This window comes from the organism of the source record quoted next, unplaced genomic scaffold (assembly GCF_019419815.1).
Source record: "Pyrus x bretschneideri cultivar Hongxiangsu unplaced genomic scaffold, Pyrus_bretschneideri_v1 Contig33, whole genome shotgun sequence".
NCBI classification, from domain to species: Eukaryota; Viridiplantae; Streptophyta; class Magnoliopsida; order Rosales; family Rosaceae; genus Pyrus; species Pyrus x bretschneideri.
Window position 1 is genome coordinate 2,841,911 of NW_025999646.1, and position 18,374 is coordinate 2,860,284.

Here is an 18,374-nt window from a genome sequence, read left to right on the forward strand (position 1 = left end):
ATCCTGCTTCTTAGTCCGACTGCACCAAACGCTTCACTAAGTTAGTCCAGCTTAATCTAGTTTAAGCCAGTCCAACTTAGTCCCTGCAGCTAATCCAGTCCGAGACAGTCCGGTGCAACAAACGCACCCATAAATTATTGAAGGGCTATATTTAACCTTTTTGATTGGAAATTTTATATGATTATAGTCTGATACTGTTCATTTAAAAATAATTTTTACCAGGCTATAATTTTGAACGGGGCTATATTTAACCATTTCGGTTGGAGATGGCCCAAGAAAGAATCGACCAGGAGAGTTTCTAAATTGATACAGCAGCCAGCCTTTTCAGTTAGTACGCAGGGACATCAAAAGATCAAGAGCGTGTAAGGTTATGCTAAATACTCCTTTCAAGCTAACCTCTTTCCAGAGATGCAAACAAGTCGTCTCTTTCCTTTTTTTTTTTTTTTGGTTCTCAAGTCGTCTATTTCGGATTCGTCACTCAGGAACACTGAGCAAGCGAACCGAGAGAAGCATCTATTTTCTTAAAATATACAGGTCCAGATGCAAGGCAAAGGGGAGAAAAAGAAACCTGAATACGGTGTTGGTGAACATACGCGTCAAAACTGCTAGTAAATCAGCACCTCGTTTTAGCCTTTTTATTCTCTCAAGGGCACCAAGGCGGCTGTCGTTGTCCTTGGTATCAGCATCTCCGCCCTCATCTTTTTCGGCCTCCTTTCTCTTGTTAGCCAACTCTCCAAAAACAGCATCCGGGACCTCCTTCTGTGCAATTTGAATTTCAACCCTTTCATCATCTTCTGAATCGTTTTCTTCTGGTAGCTCAATGTCTTCAGGATTTGTAGCAACTTTGATCCCTCCGTCAGTCTGTTGAATTGCTCCTGCACTCACAAAGCCTATTCTACTGCTATCTTTAGTGGTAGTATCGTTGGCCACAGGTGCCAACTGCCTCTCTAGAGCAGCCATTTCATCTTCAGGGACTCCAGCCTGTTTCAGCTGGTCTTTTGCCTCGTCTATGTACAGCTTCTGATCCTTTTGCATCATATACTCAGGTAGAATAAAGTGGGTCTGAAGAAAGAAAAAAAATGGGAATTTAAATGAGCAATTCAGGAACTATTTCACTGAGACCCTAATAAAACACCTACCTAATTTGCTGGAGAAAAAAAAATGAAGGTACTAAACGTTTTAGACAAAAACAGATATAAAACTAATGAGCTTACCTGACTATAGCTTGCAGAAACACTTCGTTTAATTCGAAGCATCTCTCGAAAGGTATCTTCATTTCCATGTTGCACCTCAAACTCATGCCATTTGTTCCAGAAGTCCACATCAGATCGTGGATCGGAAAACTGTGAAGCATATGTATACACTGCCCGAGCACGATCGATTTCTCCCAAACTCTTCTCAAGCTCAGCAAACTTTAAAGCACATTGTCTTCACATCTTTGTCTGGAAGACCAGAGTCTATGGCCTGCTGGTATATTTCCCTCGTCTTCGGGACGCCAAATATCTCTGTAGCACGAGCAATGTAGATTTCATACATGCCCAGTTTCTCATGGTTTGGAACAGCCTTAGTTGCTTCATCATAGACCTTCATTGCCCGCTTTGATAGACCATAATCCTCCTCCAGCTTTGCATATTGAAGATACAAAGGTTTCTTCGCATCGGCAGGAGCCTGATAGACCATGTTAAGGTTAGTATAAGATAAATAACAACCAAAATGGCAAAATTCTAGCATATTGAACTCAAACCTGAAATGATTTCAAAAAATACGAAACCCACACAAATTTATACACACAAACAGAGTGGTGACATACAGACCACCTGTAAACCAGAGGGAGAACTCTTGAAACGAAAAACATAAAGGCTCTGTGCAATCAATTGTGAGAAACTTTGACAGCTGGACCAAGAGGAGGTCCTTACGCACTTCAAAAGCAACTTGGGTAATAATATTCATGTTATATTCCATTCACTAGATGACAGAGTGCACATATATAATCACAGTAAGTAAGAAGACACCAAGATGCAGGCCCCCATTGATAGTCAATGAAAAGTAAACCACATGCAGACATAAAAAATAAAAAAATAGAATATAATACATCAAAATAAATTAACCTTAATTATTACTCAATGGCTTGTCGAGTTTCACTTTAAAAAATGGATAGTATGACACAAGAACGATATGATAAGACAGAATCTATAAAAATGAACCATATGATTGCTAATCAGATATGAACACAATCATTACCAAAGTAAAAAATGTTGAAAAGGAATGCGACATAAAAAAATTTAGTGCTTTAAAATTACCACAGTAACTTATATATCCAGAGTATTCCAGACTAAAGTCGAAAGGGATAGAAGGCCTGTACCGCTTGAACAGCCTCCTCAAATAGCTCTCTTGCGCGTTCCAGTTCTTTCTTCCCATATCTCTTTACAAATTTGGAAAGATATGTAATCCATATGTCTTTGACATGTGGATACTTGAATATCTTAGTACCTTTTTGATAAACCTTGAATGCATCTTCAAAGTATTTATGCTCCTGTGCAGTCAAATTATAAACATAAGATACTTCAAAGTGAATTTGCCAAGAAAAAAGCAACAGGTGTAATGCCATACCTCAAGAAGCGATGCATAATTGATTATGATCTGCGGTGTAGCTATTTTCAAATCCAATATCCTCTCGTAAACAGCTCGAGTGGACTCTAATTTACCCAGGCTCTCCTCCAAGTCTACATAAAATGCCCAAATTCTCAAGCACTTATGCAGCTTCATCTGAACCGGCGCATTCCCATCAGCAGCCACTGCAAGAGCACAAGCCAAGAGTCCAAAGTCTAGTTATGGCTCCCACATAACCCATATGACTAACCTAACTATTTAACTTCCTTTTCTTTTCAACAATTAAAATAAAAAAATAATAATAGAAAGGTCACAACTCGATGGATGGGGGCTGTTACAAACCAAAAGACTAGTGCACACACAGGATCAAACCAAACACACAAAAAAAAAAAAAAAAAAAGCAAAATAAGAATGGAAAAGAAAAAAGACAAGAACATGGAAACTGAATAGGGCATAGAGGCATATTTCTTTTAATATAATTACATTTGCGAAGGCGCTTGGAAGTCTGGCAGAATTATAGGTCTTGAAAACGGTATTTGGAATAACAATAATAATAATAATAGAGACAATGCCAAACAAATCAAATCGAATCAAGGTAATCTTCAAATTGGAAACAAAATTCTGGTTACAAAATAGATACAAAATTAAGCAGCATAAGAGGTACAGGCAAGATACCAGGTGTAGGATATTTCAGGAATTGTATCTATGTTTGAGATTTATTGAAACAGAATAATAAGTGAATAAAAAGCTCTCTAAAGTTTTTTTATGAACTTCCAACACATAGAAAATTATCCAACAAACCAAAGAAGGATGAACATTACCTCTTCGTTTCACCTCAACAGATGGCTCTGCAGTAGCCCGCCTCATCAGTTCCAGTGCTCCCTTGAAATTCTTATGCCTCAGTTCCATTTCTGCCCACTCACACCAAAGACTAGCCAAATTATCCACGGTCTTGTAATTCACCTGCACTGCTTTATCAAAAATCACTCTGGCATTGACAATATCATTGTGGTTCTCGTACAACTTAGCAAAAGCAACCCACAATGTGTGAGGCTTCCCAACTGCTTTCATTGGATCAATTGTCCTCACAGCTTCAGTGTATGTAAGTATCTGCTTCGTGGGATTGCCCTCGTATAGCTTCACTCTCCGGTGCCACTGCTCTACATTATGAGGATTTTGTCGTAAAAGAACACTATTTGCCAGTATAGGTCTTCTATCCATGAGATGGTCCAATCGAGCTAATCTCAAATCTACATCCTTATCATCATGTAGCCAAAACCCATCAAGCATTTTCTTCTCAAGCTCAGCCACAGACAAGTTAATGTCCATTCGAAGATCTTCTTCCTCCTCATTTCTATCCTCTGCCACCCCATTTTCTTCGTCCTCCTCATCATCACTCAAATCAGCAGTTTCCATCTTATGAGCAAGCACAATCTCTTCAAAATGAGCATACGAATCAAAAATCACACTAAAATCTCTCACCGTTACCACAGTAGTCATACCTTCCTCGAATATATCCCTCGCCTTCTCATGCAAATTCCTCCTAATGTAATAGTCCGCAAGAGAGGTCCACAACCGCCCCACCTCGTCCGTAAACTTCCTAATCCCACCTCTAATTATAGCGTCTACATTGAGGCCTGAAACCTCAGTGGCATGCTTAGTAAGCAAATCACACAATTCCAACCACAGCCTATGTTTCGTTTTCCCCTTTATTGAGTAAAACTTATCATCATTCAACACCGAAGCAAGCCTCTCGGCAGCCTCTTGCCAAAGACTAGAATTAATCAAGAACTCGATGAAATCTTCAATATGGGTAGGGTCATATTTCAAATACCTGCGATAAACCCGAAGCGAGGTCTCGATTGGGATGCCCTTTTGGCTCACAAACATCAGGTAGGGCTCCCAAATGCGGTCGTGCTGCGTCACAGGAAGCGCACACAGCGCTCTGTCGAAGGTCCGGCGGGTCTTGGTGACCAATTTCTGCTCCGTCAGAGTCTGCAAGTACATAATCCAAATCCTGGGCATCTTGTGCATCGTCACCAGAGCTCGTTCAAACGTGTTAATTAGGGTTTCGTACTGCGAGTGAGTGATGGGCAAGTTCCGAACGAGCTCGAGCCGTTCGCGGAGGTAAGCGTACCAGAGCTTGTAGCTTCCGGGCAAAGCCTTGAGGGCTCGCTCGTAGATTATGAAGCGCTTTTTGAACGGAGATTCGGCTCGAGCAATCAGGTAGCGCCACCATAGCTTCAGGCTGAAGGGGTTGCGGAGAAGCTCCTCTTCGTAGAGGAGGTCGTCTTGCGATGGGTACAACTCCTGAGAAATCGCCATGGGGGAGTGAATTGGCAGAGGTAGGAGTTGGTAATGCCTGGAAAACCCCTAAACCCTACCGAAACAATGCCGGGAAGTTCGAATTTTTGGGGATTTTGAAGTTTCAATGTTGCATGGACTGGGATTTTGGGGTTGGATAAAACCCTAAATGTATCAAATTGTGTGAGGGTTGAAAGCCGCGAACAGATCGGAATCTTTTTGTAACCGGGTATCGGAAATTTTTTATCTAATTCCCGTCACTAAATACACATTTTAACAAGAACAGTTTGCTTAAAATGGACGGACGAGATAAAATCTTTGGTTTAACTTGCAACCGGGTCTAAATTAAAAGCGTAAGGGTTTCAAAATGAAAGTTCGGAAATGCTTTTAACTCTTCAAAAACATATCCAAACGAGTTTTCTTATACAAAATTTATCGGTATTTATAATCAATAGACTTTGTCGAAGAATTTGTTAAAAATTTAAGTTTTTCATGAAAAAATCTGAAAGTGTTTTATGAAGGGGTATCTGACAATTGCTTTTTTAAAAAGTGCTTATGTGAGTCGAAAACGCTATTCGTTAATAGAAAGCACTTTTTTTTTCCGACATAGTAGTTTCCCCAAGAAGCCCTTGTGCCTATAATAAAGAGCACAAGTATTGGCGGGCCATGAAACCCAGGCCCATAAATCTATAAGTGGGCCTTAAAAGCCCATGATGATAATATTTTAGCGCGAGTGACGTAAAATAACGCGGTCTGAGAGAACGGAGAAAAAGAAGATGGAAGGCCTTGTCGCTTTCCAACTGCTACACCGTAAGCAGCAGCAATCATACACGCTACGCGCACGCAACCCCTCTCTCTCTCCTTTTGTCTTCTCTTCTCTCTCTCTCTCCCCTCTGTGTGCCGTAACATCAGACTTTCTCTCTCCTCTTCTTCTCGGAGAGACACATATACAAATACTCCCTGGCGCGGCCCCTCCCTCGATTTTTCCTTTGATATTTTTTTCAATTTTTTATTTCTAAATCTCACCCACTTGAACCCAGCTGCAGCAGAACAAAGTTCTCAACTTTTCCCCATCCGAGCTGCTATTTAGGTAAAATCTCAGAGCTCCCCCAATTTGAATTTTCAATTCGGAATTTCAATTTCTGGGGTTCATTTCGATTTGGGTTTGCTTGGAATCTGCGCTTTCTTTGGTATTTTTGGTTATTCCGTCGTCGGTCATGGCCTCCTGAGATGAAAGGGCCATGGGCATCCATGGCTGTTGCCGTGTTTGCTTAGTGTGAGAGGCTGATTTGCTTTTGGGTTTGTGTTTCTCTTGCTAATTTTGGATATGTTTTGCTGGGTTTGTCGTTCTTTAAATTTCTGTAAATTATCTATTAAGAATTGAACATTTGTGCCTGTCTAGGGTTTAGGTTTCAGCTGAAATGTTCATATCTAGGTTGAGATTTAGAAAAAAATTTGGATTTTGAGCTGGGGCTTTTTGGCTTTTTGCTAGTTCCTTTGTTCCAATCTGCTTCTTACTTATGAAGATAATGTATTTTCCTGTATATTGTTTTCCCAAAGTCTGGATCAAAGTTATAGAATGCTAGGTTATGAGAATCATCTTTGTTCCCGGGCCTGAAAAGATACGAAAAGAAATTATCATTGTTCTTAGTAAAGCTGAATGTTGTAGCAGATTTCATTGATATGAGGGATTGAATTTTTTTCTTCCCAAGCCTTTAAGTGTGTTGATTTTTGTGGATGCTGAGATCTTTCGTTTCTTTTGCTGGTTGTCAATTGAGGGGATAAGTTCTCATACTTCTGTTTTCTCTGTATGCAATTCTTTCTGCAGTGCATAAGGTTCTTTCTCTCCTTTGCGCGTGTCCCATTCTCTTCTCCAATCCTCCACCTGCACACGCACACCTGATACACTTCTTTCACATACATCAGTAAAATGGAGGTCAAGCTGGCCAATGACAAGCGTGAAAGAGAAATGTATGATAGTTTTGCCGAACTATATGCCATTATCAAGACCACTGAGAAGCTTGAAAAGGCGTATGTTCGGGATGTGATCACTTCTTCTGCGTACGAGGCTGAATGCCAAAAACTTATTGCCCACTTTAAGACATTGGCATCCACGCTAAAGGACACCATCCCAAGCATCGAGCGGTTTGCAGATACATACAAGATGGACTGCCCAGCAGCTATAAACCGCCTTGTGACCTCAGGGGTGCCTGCCACAGTGGAGCACCGGGCTGCTGCAGCTTCCTCCATGACTTCCTCAGCTGCTGCTGTGGCAGAATGCACACAGAATTTCATTACTGCAATGGACTCCTTGAAGCTGAACATGGTGGCAGTTGATCAGGTGCACCCGCTGCTCTCGGACCTCTCAACGTCCCTCGGGAAGTTAACCTTTCTGCCACCGGACTTTTTGGGAAAGGTGAAGTTGAAGGAATGGATTGCAAGGCTGTCAAAGATGGGAGCAGCCGATGAGTTGACGGAGCAGCAGTCAAGGCAGCTTCACTTTGATCTCGAGTCATCTTACAACTCGTTTATGTCAGCTTTGCCGAATTATGGTACTTGACACCCCCACTTAACGGATTACTACTTTTCTGCAGCGTGTATGTGTATATTTTGGGGAATGCCTGTTCCGAACTTCGTGCTTAGTGTCGATATTTTGTGTCAATCATTCCAGATATGATTTCCAAACTGTATTGTAGGAATTACACTTGAATTCAGTTTCTTGATTTTTAATGGTAAATGATCTCGGTGGCTTGATTGAAATGAAATGCTCAATCTTCGGGCTATTTTGTGAGTAGTGTATTGTTTGATGGCCATTTTGTGAAAGGAAATTGTTTGATGTTTAAATGATTAGTTTCTCTACTACTTTTGGTTTTGGTGCACCAACCGTGGCCTAATTCTATTAAATTAGTGTCTTTAGAATTAGATAACGAAAAGCTCTTTCGCTTTGTGCTTCTTTTATAAAGCACTTGGGAGCTTCCTTCATAAGGCACTTGGATTTTAACATGCTTCTAATAAAAGCTCTTAGGAGAAAGCATTACCAAATCGAAATCGATGGCTCATCAAACTCGAAAAATGTTTGACTTTAAAATGTGAGGGCTGGTTTAGAAGTGTTTTTAAAATGATTAAAGTATTTTTGGTGAAAATGTTTTTGGAACCAATGCTTAGTAAATATGCAAGTGAATCATGAAAAAACACTTGAAGTGCTTTCTACGAGAAACACATAACTGGTGCTTCTTGCTGGAAGCACTTAAGTGCTTTTGGAACCCAAAAACATTTTCTCTAAAGCGTTTTCAGTCATTTTAAAAACACTTTCAAACGAGCCCTAAGTCATGGAGAAATTGTAAGAATGCAGGGAATGGGGCAATGAAAAAGTAGTTAAAAATGCAATGTCATTCATAAAATGAGAATAAAATTGGTTACAAATAAATGTCTAATTCGTTACTTCATGAGAATTCCATGCATTTACCATCTGCCATTTCGGTCCCGTTGCCCCGAGAGATTTAAAAGCTTAGAGGATGCCCAAATGTGAATGAACCTGAACTTCCATTTCTAAGTTTTGCTACTTTTGTGTCACAATTGTGTGCGTGAGAGACATGAAACCGCACCCCTCGAGAACAAACGGTTCTATTTTCTTGCGTAGGGATTGTGGCGCTCTACTTTTAGCCGTATGCACTGCAAAATGAATGTGCAGAAGACCAAAAGAGGAGCGCCAAAATCGCCAGTCTTTTTTCTTTCCTTCTGAACTCGCCGTAAGATCTAACTATGAACAAAGTCTCCCCCATCTCCCTCTTTCTATTTCATATGAGGCAAAACTTGTAATATAATTGGAATTAGGATGAGAATGATGAGGACTATTCCAAGAATTATTGCAATGCATGTCCACTTCCTTGATTTCTTCTGCTGTTCTTTGGCTACCTGAAGGTTTTCAGTGCCGCGTCTCACAAAAGAACTCGCGTGCATGACGTGGCTCTCAATGTCGTTGAGCTGATGGCCCTGAGCTTCGACCAGGGCCGCCATGTCCAAGAATACCTGATGCAGCTCGATCAAATTCTTCTCGATCTCCTTCACAGCATCGTGTCTCTCTTGCATTTCGGATATGGTGTCCATAATCTGACCTCTCCCCTGCTCCTGAATTGCCTTCTGCAGAAAACTCTCACTCTCTCCGCTTGAAATCAAAGTTTCGATGGTATCCTCGCTCGCTTTCTCTCCGGTGATTGTGAAATACCTGCGTTCTATTGTTTCCTTGTACTCGGCTGTCATCCTGGCTCTCAACCCTTGAAAGTCATCCATCATGTCCTTTAACTTCTTCCCCAAGCCACTAACCACCGAGGTCCTCGTTCGATCAGCAGAGGATCCAGGGCCGCACCCGGGAAGGTTCCTGTGCGCTGCGTTCGAACGCTCTAAACCTTCGAGCTTTCCCTTGATGATTTTGACCCTTTTGAGGACCTGCTCGACGTCCAAGTCCATTCGAGTCCGGAGCTCCTTCATAGTTTTCGCATTGTGCACGGTCTTGCTCTCCTCATTGGCGTCCTGCAGCTGCTTGTACAGCCTCTCGACCTGCCTCATGTCCTCCTTCACTTTCTCCACGTCTTCGAAGAACTTGTCGAGGTTAACACTTTCCTTGCCGGCCTCCATGTCGTCGAGGTAGGCCTGCTGGTTCAGGTCCGTGTACTTCTTAAACGAGCTCGAAAATAAGTCGTTCATCTTGCCTCGATCTTATGTATAATCAAAGGTGCTTTTCTTAAAAACTGCTTTTCTATGGGGATTTCTTTCTCTCTCTAATGTTGGTGAAAATACAGAAAAGCACTTAAAGTTGAAACCAAATGCGTATAACAGGTAAGCTAAATTAAATCGAAGTGTGCTTTTCTTAAAAGTGCTTTTGGATGGGGGTTTCGGGCTTGTGCAACCTCCTCTGCATCCACATTGTGCGTAAGGAGGAGGAGGTGACAAAAGCAGAAGCTGTCACCAAGATATGGACGAAAGAAGAAGTTTCCTTATTTTTGGTGAGGAGGGGTGTGGGATTAGCATTAGAGGTTTTGGATTAATTGCATAATTAGGACCAGCCAAATTAACCTATAATACCGTTTTAACGATGGCCGTACAGTAGCTCCTGAGTTGACACGTGTCATTATCCTATTCTCTTAATCTGATGGTTGACTTGGTCGTACGTTTCTCTCCTCCCTACCACTAGTTTGGTTTAAGACAATTGTGGATAATTAACCTGCCCTAATTATAAATGGATTAGCAACAAGTAGATGTAATTAACCATTTGTATTTGCAAACGGAACACATCTAATACAAGTAAACCCTAACAAGCTCACAAAGATAACAACCTAATTACGGAAATCTAATCCGATAAAAAAAGACTAAAGTTACCCCCATCAGTTGTAACGTACAAAAACAAACTCACAAAGCGATATTTTAAACTAGTACAATCTATAATCTACAAAAAGGAGATCCAAACTAGGAATCGGATAAAATAAAAAAAAAAAAGGGCTAAAGTTACCCCTCTCAGTTGTAACGTCCAAAAAACGGACTGACAAAGCGATATTTTACACTACTATAATCTATAATCTAGGGGAAGGAGAGTCAAACAAAGGTACGGGAGATCGGAGACGAGGTATCTAATTAGCTGCGGCTAGCAAAAAATACATATTATTAAGATATCGCACAAAATTACTAGCAATAAACGCAAAATAAACAATAGGTGCCGGGAAAAGAGAGTTCATTTACATTACATCCCTCAAAGTCTCACTGCAAGGTATTGAGGTGAGCTTCTAAAACGAAACTGCGTTGCCTCGACCTGCCACACGATTCAGTTGCATTCATCGCTTTCCCTATTAAAAAACCGGCTCTCGTGTCCGTTTATATGATTTAGAGAGGACAACATCATACCAAATTATAGTTTCGCAACGAAGTTACCTTCTTTCCACCTCTTTATGTACAAACGTGGAGATGCCGATGCCCGTGTTGATGAATGTACAACAAAACTATCTCCGGTTCAGAACAGCAGCCCCGCATTGCTGATGACCTACATATCGTTGCACGGAATGATGTATTAATGTTATCCCGTAGCAGTCATTGATGCTGATGCTGTGATGGATAAAGTTGCAGGACAGTCGTTGCCACTATCATGATTGCTACTTTCGAGGTTTACACCGTTGCTGAGGGGTTCTCCCCCTCCTGCTTCACTTGCAGCTCGTGGTGGTGACCCGTTGCCTGATGACTTTTCACCACCACCAGAGCTTGACAATCTCTGCTGCCTGAGATACCTTGCTGTGGCATCGTGAAGCAACTTCATCATGCCGCCCGAATCGGATCCAGGCGACAGCTCATCCTCCCGCTCCGGCTGGATATTCAGGTCAATTTGGCCTTTAAAAGGTGAAGTTGAGGATTTCGTCAGGTTAAGGTCATCATCGGAAAGTTCAAGGATCTCTATTTTCTGGTTTGGACTAGTGCTTCCTGCGTTACAATATAGAAGGGTGTCATCCTCCGGTTTATCAACCACCAGTAATGGCCCCTTGTGCTGCTTTTTGCGTGTAGTTTCTGCTTCTTTATCTGACTGTTTCTTCTCACGCCGTAGCATTAATGTACGGAAGCGACGCTTCACTGTTGAGCACACATTGCAGGTGCATGTTTGCTTGTGTTTAGGACCCTTCCCACTAGGAGGCTGGATGCAGACAATACATGAACATCCGGGCCTATGTCGGGGGTGCTTTGTGGTGGCCTGACCTGATGATGGTAGTGACTCACCCTCTCCCAAGATGGCTAGGTTCGCAAGTGTGTCAAGCCCCTCCAGTACTTCAATGTTATCGGGGTCCTGTTTAGCAGCCTTCATTTTCTTAGAAGCAACTGCTCAATCAGAATAAAAAACAAACAGTTGCAAATTTGATAAATTGGAAGGATGTGCGCGTGTAAATGTTAGAGAAAAACTTGCATGTAGGAAAAGAAAAATAACCATTTAGAAATGGGTAGGCCAAAAAGAAGAAATGTAGTGCCCACAACCAAGTTGTTCTCTTTAAGACACGTGACTCAATGAGCTCTGGATTATGATAATTGTTTCCAGTAATTTATACCTGTATTACAGCGGGGTAGCAAATCTTGAATCTGTTCCGTTGTCAATTCTTGAGCTGCTGAACACAAAGATCTGGCGAATATTTTTCAAAACATTAAAAATTCAGTTTATCAACGTGCACAGCCTTGGAGCTGATATCAATCTCAGGTGACACATTAGGGAAACTGTTCATTTACCTTTCAGGGTCCCATGAATTCTCAGAACAAGTCCACTTTGATGGTAGAAGAGCATTGATAGGCAGTTTGCGAAATTTGAAACAATCTTCGCATTGAACCCACTGAATCCTTTCACTGGCAAGAACGGAACAAAACATTTGAAGCTGGTAGATATTTTATTACGTGCCTTTCAGTCTCTTCAAAATATTCCAGAAATGGGAAAGAAAACAGAAAATTTTCACCCAGCAGCACACTGAGGCACAATTTTGTTAGCCAATAAATGTTAACCAACAAACTTATCAACGAGCCCACTTAGGTAACTAAATAGAAGTCTTCACAAACAGATCTTAGCACTAAATTGCCTTACCCTGCTCTACCAGTCGCATAAATTGTTGGCTTCCCAAGAAGTGGAGCATCCTGTAATTTGAAATAGTAGATGTCAGTATAGATAATGGAGGGGTCCTCACCCAATATTGAACAAGATACCATAGTTAGAGAACGTAACACATCAAAGACTACAAAGATGCAATGAAAGATGTAACACTCCCTATTAAGTGCCAAAGCTATACTCCCGCTAAGAGAGGAAGTTTTGATTCAACAGTTGACATGGGGTTTGGGGCTGGGGACAGTTGGGAAATGGGTGAGGGCAGCCCCCATTAAATAGCCCACTCCTGACGTTCAGCTCAAAAATGAATATAAGTAATCACAACGTGAAATAAGTTTGGTAAAGACCCAACCATCCAGAAGGAAGAGAGAGGAATCAATGGCAGACTAGAAATCCCTACAAGTTCAAGATCAAATTATTATATCGTGTAACATTGCCACGCGTCACTCTGGAATTGATCACATAAAAGAAGCTTGCGGAGATTCATCTAGCATTTGTTTTCTTTTTGAGTTTTGTTAATCCATAACTCAATATCATTTTCCTTCTGAGTTTTGGAACTCAATACAAAAGAATGACATCCAAATAAAGTATTATCTGTGTAGTTCCATCATGACAAGATATAAATGTTATTGTACCTCACATTATTTTTTTGGGGCACAATAGTAGTTGCAATCTGTTAGAAAACAAATTTATGCTATAGTTGTGGTGAAAGGGAATGAACAGACACATCAGAGCAAAGGAACAAGCAAAAAACATGAGCAACAAAGGGCAACGTGAACCCTTTTGAAAAAGGAACAGTAGTGAACCGTGTACCTCATATTCCTCAAACTCAAAGCCTTCAATCACCACAACAGTGGGAACATGGTTAGCAGGAGGGCGAAGCAGGCCTTGAGCTTCTTCCCATGTAACCTTCAGTTCTATCAGGTCTTCATTTTCAATTCTCAGACGCTTACTCTTAGAACCCAAGTTACTGTTCTTTCTTTTTTTAGGCAGATAATATTTATCTGCCAGTGCTTCTTTTGCTATGTAACCTGACTTATCAACATTAGACCATGAGCTAGGATCTGCCACTTCAACCTGGTTCATTGATAAAAAGCTAGGTGATTCTGAACTCGTTACACAAAAATTTGAAAAAACTTCACCAGATAAAGTTTCTGTTGTACTAACTTCTGCATGGGCTGAAACTCCGTTGGTTGTCTTGTTTGCCTCATTTTCCTACCATTGTAGTGTAAAAGAAAATGAAACCTAAGTAATGAACCTTACAGAAAACCAAATACAAAGATCTATATAAATAAGATAAATGCATGCAACAGAGTTTGTCGGGTGAATCAAGTGCAGACTCAGAGAAAAAAATGCCATTAGCCGATCATGCAACTTAATTGAAGTGCATAAATAGTCTGATATCAGTGTCTATTTATCTGATATTTACAACCCAAAAACAAAAACGGCATCCTGGATACATGCCGCTTAAATCACCTGTATATTGCCAATAAAACAAATTAAATTCACCAGGAACTGAACGTTGAGCAGGGCAAAACCTGATCAGATTGTAGGGAAGTTGAAGCCTTTCTGAACCCCATAACCAATTTCCCTTCTGGTTCCAATCGACTAAATGTCACTGAGAAAACAGATAAACTCTTCAGTGCCAAAGTGAGGGAACAAAGTCAGAATGAATTAATTGTAGTACGTAGTGAGAGAAAGAGAAAGATGCATGAAAACAAGAATTACATTGAGAGCATCAAATCCAAAAGCCAAAATAACTTTATAATGCAAGAATCCAAAAAACTAGCAACACTGAACCAAATTAAAAAATATATACCTATATAATAAAAAAAATCTTCTTATGAGAGTATTGTTAGAGTCCTTGCCGAGTTTAAGCAAGAACCAGAACATTCATCAGAAATTTCTCCAGTGATGTAATATCATTACCTATGTCACCGGCCAGCAATTGCATGGATTGTATGCAAGGGGTAACCCCCTCCAAAACATACATTCTGCTATTATTGTTGGGCCAGAAGCGAAACTGAAAAATCCATTCCTTGCCTTTTGAATCCTGAACTTTAAGAGGTAACCCTTCGGGCTGAGAAATTGGAGGAAAGTAGGCCTGTCACATAGGGGCAGAATGTTAATTGGATTTGAAATAAAAAACTATGTCAACCTATAACTTTTGTGGCAAATTTGAAAAGAAGATTCTTTCCATTATGCCTCAAAATACCAGATTAGGCTTAGAAAGCATCAAGACGCACCTCTGCACATTTTTTTGGCAACACCAAACGCCCGATCCGTCCAGCATCACTAGCACTCAACATTTTCTCGAATAGTGGAGTGATTACAGTATTTTTACTTGGATATGGTTAAGGTGTACAGTATAAAAGAATAAAGACTCAACAAATTTTAAGAAGAGGCAGTACCGTTATACAAACAGCCTTAAGAAATATAATATAAAGCATATACAACACTGTAATGTTAGAGAAAAGGGAAAAACTATATTGACTTGAAGGATACTCTCCAGATATATGCTGCAGCTCTTGATCAGTGAATCTAGGCCAGTACCGAGGAAGTAACTGATTTCTTCCCCGGGCATCTGCTCGAGGCCTTGCATTGCGAATCTGAGTATCACCAGATGATTCAACTACATTATGTGAATTACCATTATAATTCTTTGCCAAAGGAGCGATTGGCCGCAAATTAGTTCCAGTAACCCCCAGTTGTGGGTTTGTTTCACTTGCAGATCCATAAGGTACAAACTGTGGAGTAGACGGTTCTTCCTTCAAAGAGGCAGACTGCTGGGATATATTTAAACAAGAACCACTTTTCTCCTCCATGTTATTTCCTACAGAAAAATGTTCACAACAATTTAACAACCAACTACCCATTTCATTCTACAGCATGGAGCATAAGCAAGGAAAGTTGGCATATCTATTATATTCCTCACTATGCTAAATGTCATGAAAAATCGTTACCTGGGTTCCCAATCCCATTTTCAAGACTTTGTTGTGTGCCAATACTGAGGTTTACTTTCATTAGTCTTTCAGAAAATTCCTCAACTTTCTTCTTTTCCAAGGTGGAGACAAATATTCTCTCACTGGCATTAAGTTTGTTAATTCCAGTTGAACCATCAACTTCAAGTGGCACCCTTGTATGCAACTCAGATGAAGGAATAGAAGAATTGAATAAACTGGGCGCTTGCCTCCATGGTACAGGACCAGATCCAGCCAACTGAGTCCAATTTTTGGTAGACAGGTCCTTAAGTCTCTCAGATAAAGGAGAATGGAAGAACATAGATGTTGGCCATGCTGGGTTTGATGTCTGGATTAACAACAGAATAGCATGGTTTTTGGTACATTCAAGAAAATACTAAAATAAACAAAGGTTGATGTAGCAGAAATTGACGATTGAAACATATGATTTTAGTTATTTGATGAAAACCTCCTTACCATAACATAATTTTTCCTTGCACATGTCATGCACTCAATTCCTCCGGGATCCAACAATGTAAATGCATGACTTGAAACGATGCATCCACAATGAACCCGCTGCAAAGGAAGACTAAAGATATCAACATTTATACAAGAAATTCAAAGCTAAAGTCAGTACGACATTCGTTTTAACATTAAAATGTTTACACTATACAGGATATAAATTAATATGGAAAAACTATCCACTTACCTTCCCACAAGACTCACAGCACCTCCAACCAGCAGCATTCGTATGAAAGGTCTCACAGAATCTTCCTTCCTCATAAGCAACACTTGGATCACAGAAGGAAAAAAAAAAAAAGGAGATATCTTTCAGTACAGTGATGAATCACTTAGTAGTCTAATTTTGATCCTTGACATAGCCTGTTGAAATTCTAAGGTGTTCTAAAGTTAATCAACAGCCATGCATCCCTGCTTCCCTAATTAAAGTTGTATCGAACTATCTCAGTAACTGGCAATGAAGCTTGAAAATTTGGGCAAACCTAGCAACACAAATTCATCGCCTGAGTAAGACTGCAAATTTACACAACGGGAAGACCTTCCATATGCCTAGTATTGGAACAAGTAGTTTAAACTTTAGTTTTTCTTCATAATTTTCGGTCAATTATAAATTCCTTTTCCGCATGAATCTTCAAAAACAAAAGCTTCCCATTACCACAGATGTTGCGGAAGTTTGATAAATTTGCGTGCCTCAAATGGTCAAACTCTCACATGAATCTTCCATATTTGTCCAATTAACCAAAACCTGAAAGAATTACAAACCATCTTGTAGTTTCACTCCTTTATGGTTTTCATTGCGGGTTTGCTTTCACCGAAAATAATTACCAGGGGGTTAAGGCTTAGCAAAGTTATATTTGAACATAACAATACAGACAAACAAAATCCCGAAACCAACTGAGGCCACAGACTTGTAGTTTCTTGAACACCACATTAAATCATCCGCACAGTTAATTCAAACGTCATTTCATTTTTTTTCCCTAAATTAAATTAAATACAGTGTTGCTCTTCACTCGTACTCCACAAAGTAGCTCGGCACTGGTACAAACGAGAGCTCCGACGCAGTTTACTAAATAGAAACCAAGCTATTCATTCCCCTCAATCGAATTCGAAAGACTAACGGAAGAAAACGGAGCAGATGCTGGTGTTCCCAAACTACCCTCCAAAAAAAAAAACCCAATCTTGCTGTGCATAACGCCACGACATGCTCCAAATTTAGCAAATTCCCCCCAAAAACCCGGTCTTAAAACCCTCGATTTCAAACCAATCAACGGAACCCCAAACTACGTCGCACGAAGCAGTAAGTTGAAACAAAGAAAGGCCACTGAACCAGTTCAAAAATGGAAATTCAAAAATCAAGACATAAAATGGAATGGAAAATGCTTGACTTACTAGCACCGATCGCACAGCTCGGAGTACTCGCCAGTCCGGAGCCGCCAGCCCTTTCTCGGAAACTCCGATTTCACCTCCTTGCACTCAGGATTGTAGCACACCTTCGAAGCCGACGACGACGACATCGGAGAAGCGCCGCATATAAGAAGCTAAAACCTAGAAATTAAAGAGCGGAGCAGCTGTAGAGAGAGAGGAGGAGGAGGAGGCTGCAAAGAAATGAAAATACAGTGGTTTCCGCTTTGATCTGTACGTAATCATATAGAGCGAGAAACAGGGACAGAGACAGAACGAGTTGGAGAGGGTTTTAGAGAGAGAGGAGAAAAAGAAAGTATAAATCTTTTATTCTTGGAAGCGAGAGAAAGTAAATAAATGCGTGAAAATCTACATTTAAGGGTTAAGATTTTCTCTTCCGTTGAAAATAACTCTTTTTTAAATACCTCGATATTCTAAATTACTCAAGTAAATTACGATGATAATTACACATTTGTTTTAGTCAACAAGCTCAGTATATATTGAATTCACATTTAAGAGAACAAACATAGTATCTTGAGCATGAAATAAATAACTCTGAGAGAAGTACAAATGCGATGGAGATATTGATATATTCAACTATCTAATTCATATTTGCAACGAAAATCATTTTCGTATGAAATTCAATCCGCGTGCAAAAGAATGTATACATAATTCAAGCTATCTGACAAAAGACGATATCGAAGTCAAATGCAAAGAAGGAGACATTATCCATAAATTACGGAAAACTTCTAAAAAACAGAGATTAAATTCAAGTGTAAATGAATCTACATCTGTATTATCCTGATCGACTGACCTAACTCGTTCTTGTAATAAACACTTAAGATTAAGAGCGGATTTAAAATCATGTCCGGTCATGTTAGCCTTCGGTCTGGCATCGTCGTTTCTCGGATGTCATTTTCGTCGCGGCATCGGGTCAAAATTTCCATTTTATCTGAAAAGCCATT

At 40.2% G+C, this 18,374-nt stretch overlaps 4 protein-coding genes across 8 annotated transcripts; 1 reads left to right on the forward strand and 3 right to left on the reverse strand.

Moving 5' to 3' along the window:
- Window positions 1–363: 363 nt before the first annotated feature.
- LOC125480402 (pre-mRNA-splicing factor SYF1-like) lies at window positions 364–5,334 on the reverse strand. Its single transcript, XM_048591239.1, is given in 6 exon segments — window positions 364–1,062; window positions 1,215–1,418; window positions 1,420–1,668; window positions 2,363–2,533; window positions 2,611–2,795; window positions 3,432–5,334. Coding segments are annotated over 6 exon segments (2,862 nt in total). The 5' UTR covers window positions 4,936–5,334; the 3' UTR covers window positions 364–513.
- Window positions 5,335–5,843: 509 nt separating this feature from the next.
- Window positions 5,844–7,674, forward strand: LOC125480407 (vacuolar protein sorting-associated protein 28 homolog 2-like). Of its 3 annotated transcripts, none has more exons than XM_048591247.1 (2): window positions 5,844–6,004; window positions 6,743–7,674. In XM_048591247.1, the coding sequence occupies exon 2, from the start codon at window positions 6,845–6,847 to the stop codon at window positions 7,472–7,474; it is 630 nt and encodes a 209-aa protein (XP_048447204.1). In that variant the 5' UTR covers window positions 5,844–6,004; window positions 6,743–6,844; the 3' UTR covers window positions 7,475–7,674. The 3 variants fall into 3 exon arrangements, with proteins under 3 accessions (XP_048447204.1, XP_048447205.1, XP_048447206.1); XM_048591248.1 differs by lacking the exon at window positions 5,844–6,004 and adding an exon at window positions 6,011–6,213; XM_048591249.1 differs by lacking the exon at window positions 5,844–6,004 and adding an exon at window positions 6,011–6,190.
- Window positions 7,675–8,292: 618 nt separating this feature from the next.
- LOC125480405 (syntaxin-124-like) lies at window positions 8,293–10,403 on the reverse strand. Its single transcript, XM_048591245.1, has one exon. The coding sequence runs from the start codon at window positions 9,616–9,618 to the stop codon at window positions 8,707–8,709; it is 912 nt and encodes a 303-aa protein (XP_048447202.1). The 5' UTR covers window positions 9,619–10,403; the 3' UTR covers window positions 8,293–8,706.
- Window positions 10,404–10,553: 150 nt separating this feature from the next.
- On the reverse strand, window positions 10,554–17,643 carry LOC103965096 (B3 domain-containing protein Os07g0563300). Of its 3 annotated transcripts, XR_007260817.1 has the most exons (15): window positions 17,398–17,643; window positions 16,199–16,280; window positions 15,967–16,065; window positions 15,493–15,838; window positions 15,035–15,362; window positions 14,776–14,872; window positions 14,459–14,633; window positions 14,068–14,147; window positions 13,697–13,744; window positions 13,343–13,606; window positions 12,512–12,561; window positions 12,166–12,279; window positions 11,991–12,061; window positions 10,837–11,766; window positions 10,554–10,751 (listed from the first exon to the last, which is right to left on the reverse strand). XR_007260817.1 is itself a non-coding variant. In XM_048591241.1 (14 exons), exons 1-14 carry the CDS (start codon window positions 17,520–17,522, stop codon window positions 10,979–10,981), a joined length of 2,643 nt encoding a protein of 880 aa, XP_048447198.1. In that variant the 5' UTR covers window positions 17,523–17,643; the 3' UTR covers window positions 10,554–10,978. The 3 variants fall into 3 exon arrangements, 2 of the variants coding, with proteins under 2 accessions (XP_048447198.1, XP_048447197.1); XM_048591241.1 differs by having other exon boundaries at window positions 10,554–11,766; window positions 14,459–14,609; XM_048591240.1 differs by having other exon boundaries at window positions 10,554–11,766.
- Between the last annotated feature and the right edge of the window lie 731 nt (window positions 17,644–18,374).

Bases quoted from the DNA above. Each gene is read 5' to 3' on its own strand.
- LOC125480407 (XM_048591247.1), top strand. From the start codon at position 6,845: ATGGAGGTCAAGCTGGCCAATGACAAGCGTGAAAGAGAAATGTATGAT.
- LOC125480405 (XM_048591245.1), bottom strand. From the start codon at position 9,618: ATGAACGACTTATTTTCGAGCTCGTTTAAGAAGTACACGGACCTGAAC.
- LOC103965096 (XM_048591240.1), bottom strand. From the start codon at position 17,522: ATGTCGTCGTCGTCGGCTTCGAAGGTGTGCTACAATCCTGAGTGCAAG. The intron at 15,363-15,492 runs GTAACGATTTTT...ATTTTTCTGTAG, and splicing joins AAATGGGATTGGGAACCCAG to GAAATAACATGGAGGAGAAA. The intron at 12,280-12,511 runs GTAAGGCAATTT...CGTTCTTGCCAG, and splicing joins TATGCGACTGGTAGAGCAGG to TGAAAGGATTCAGTGGGTTC.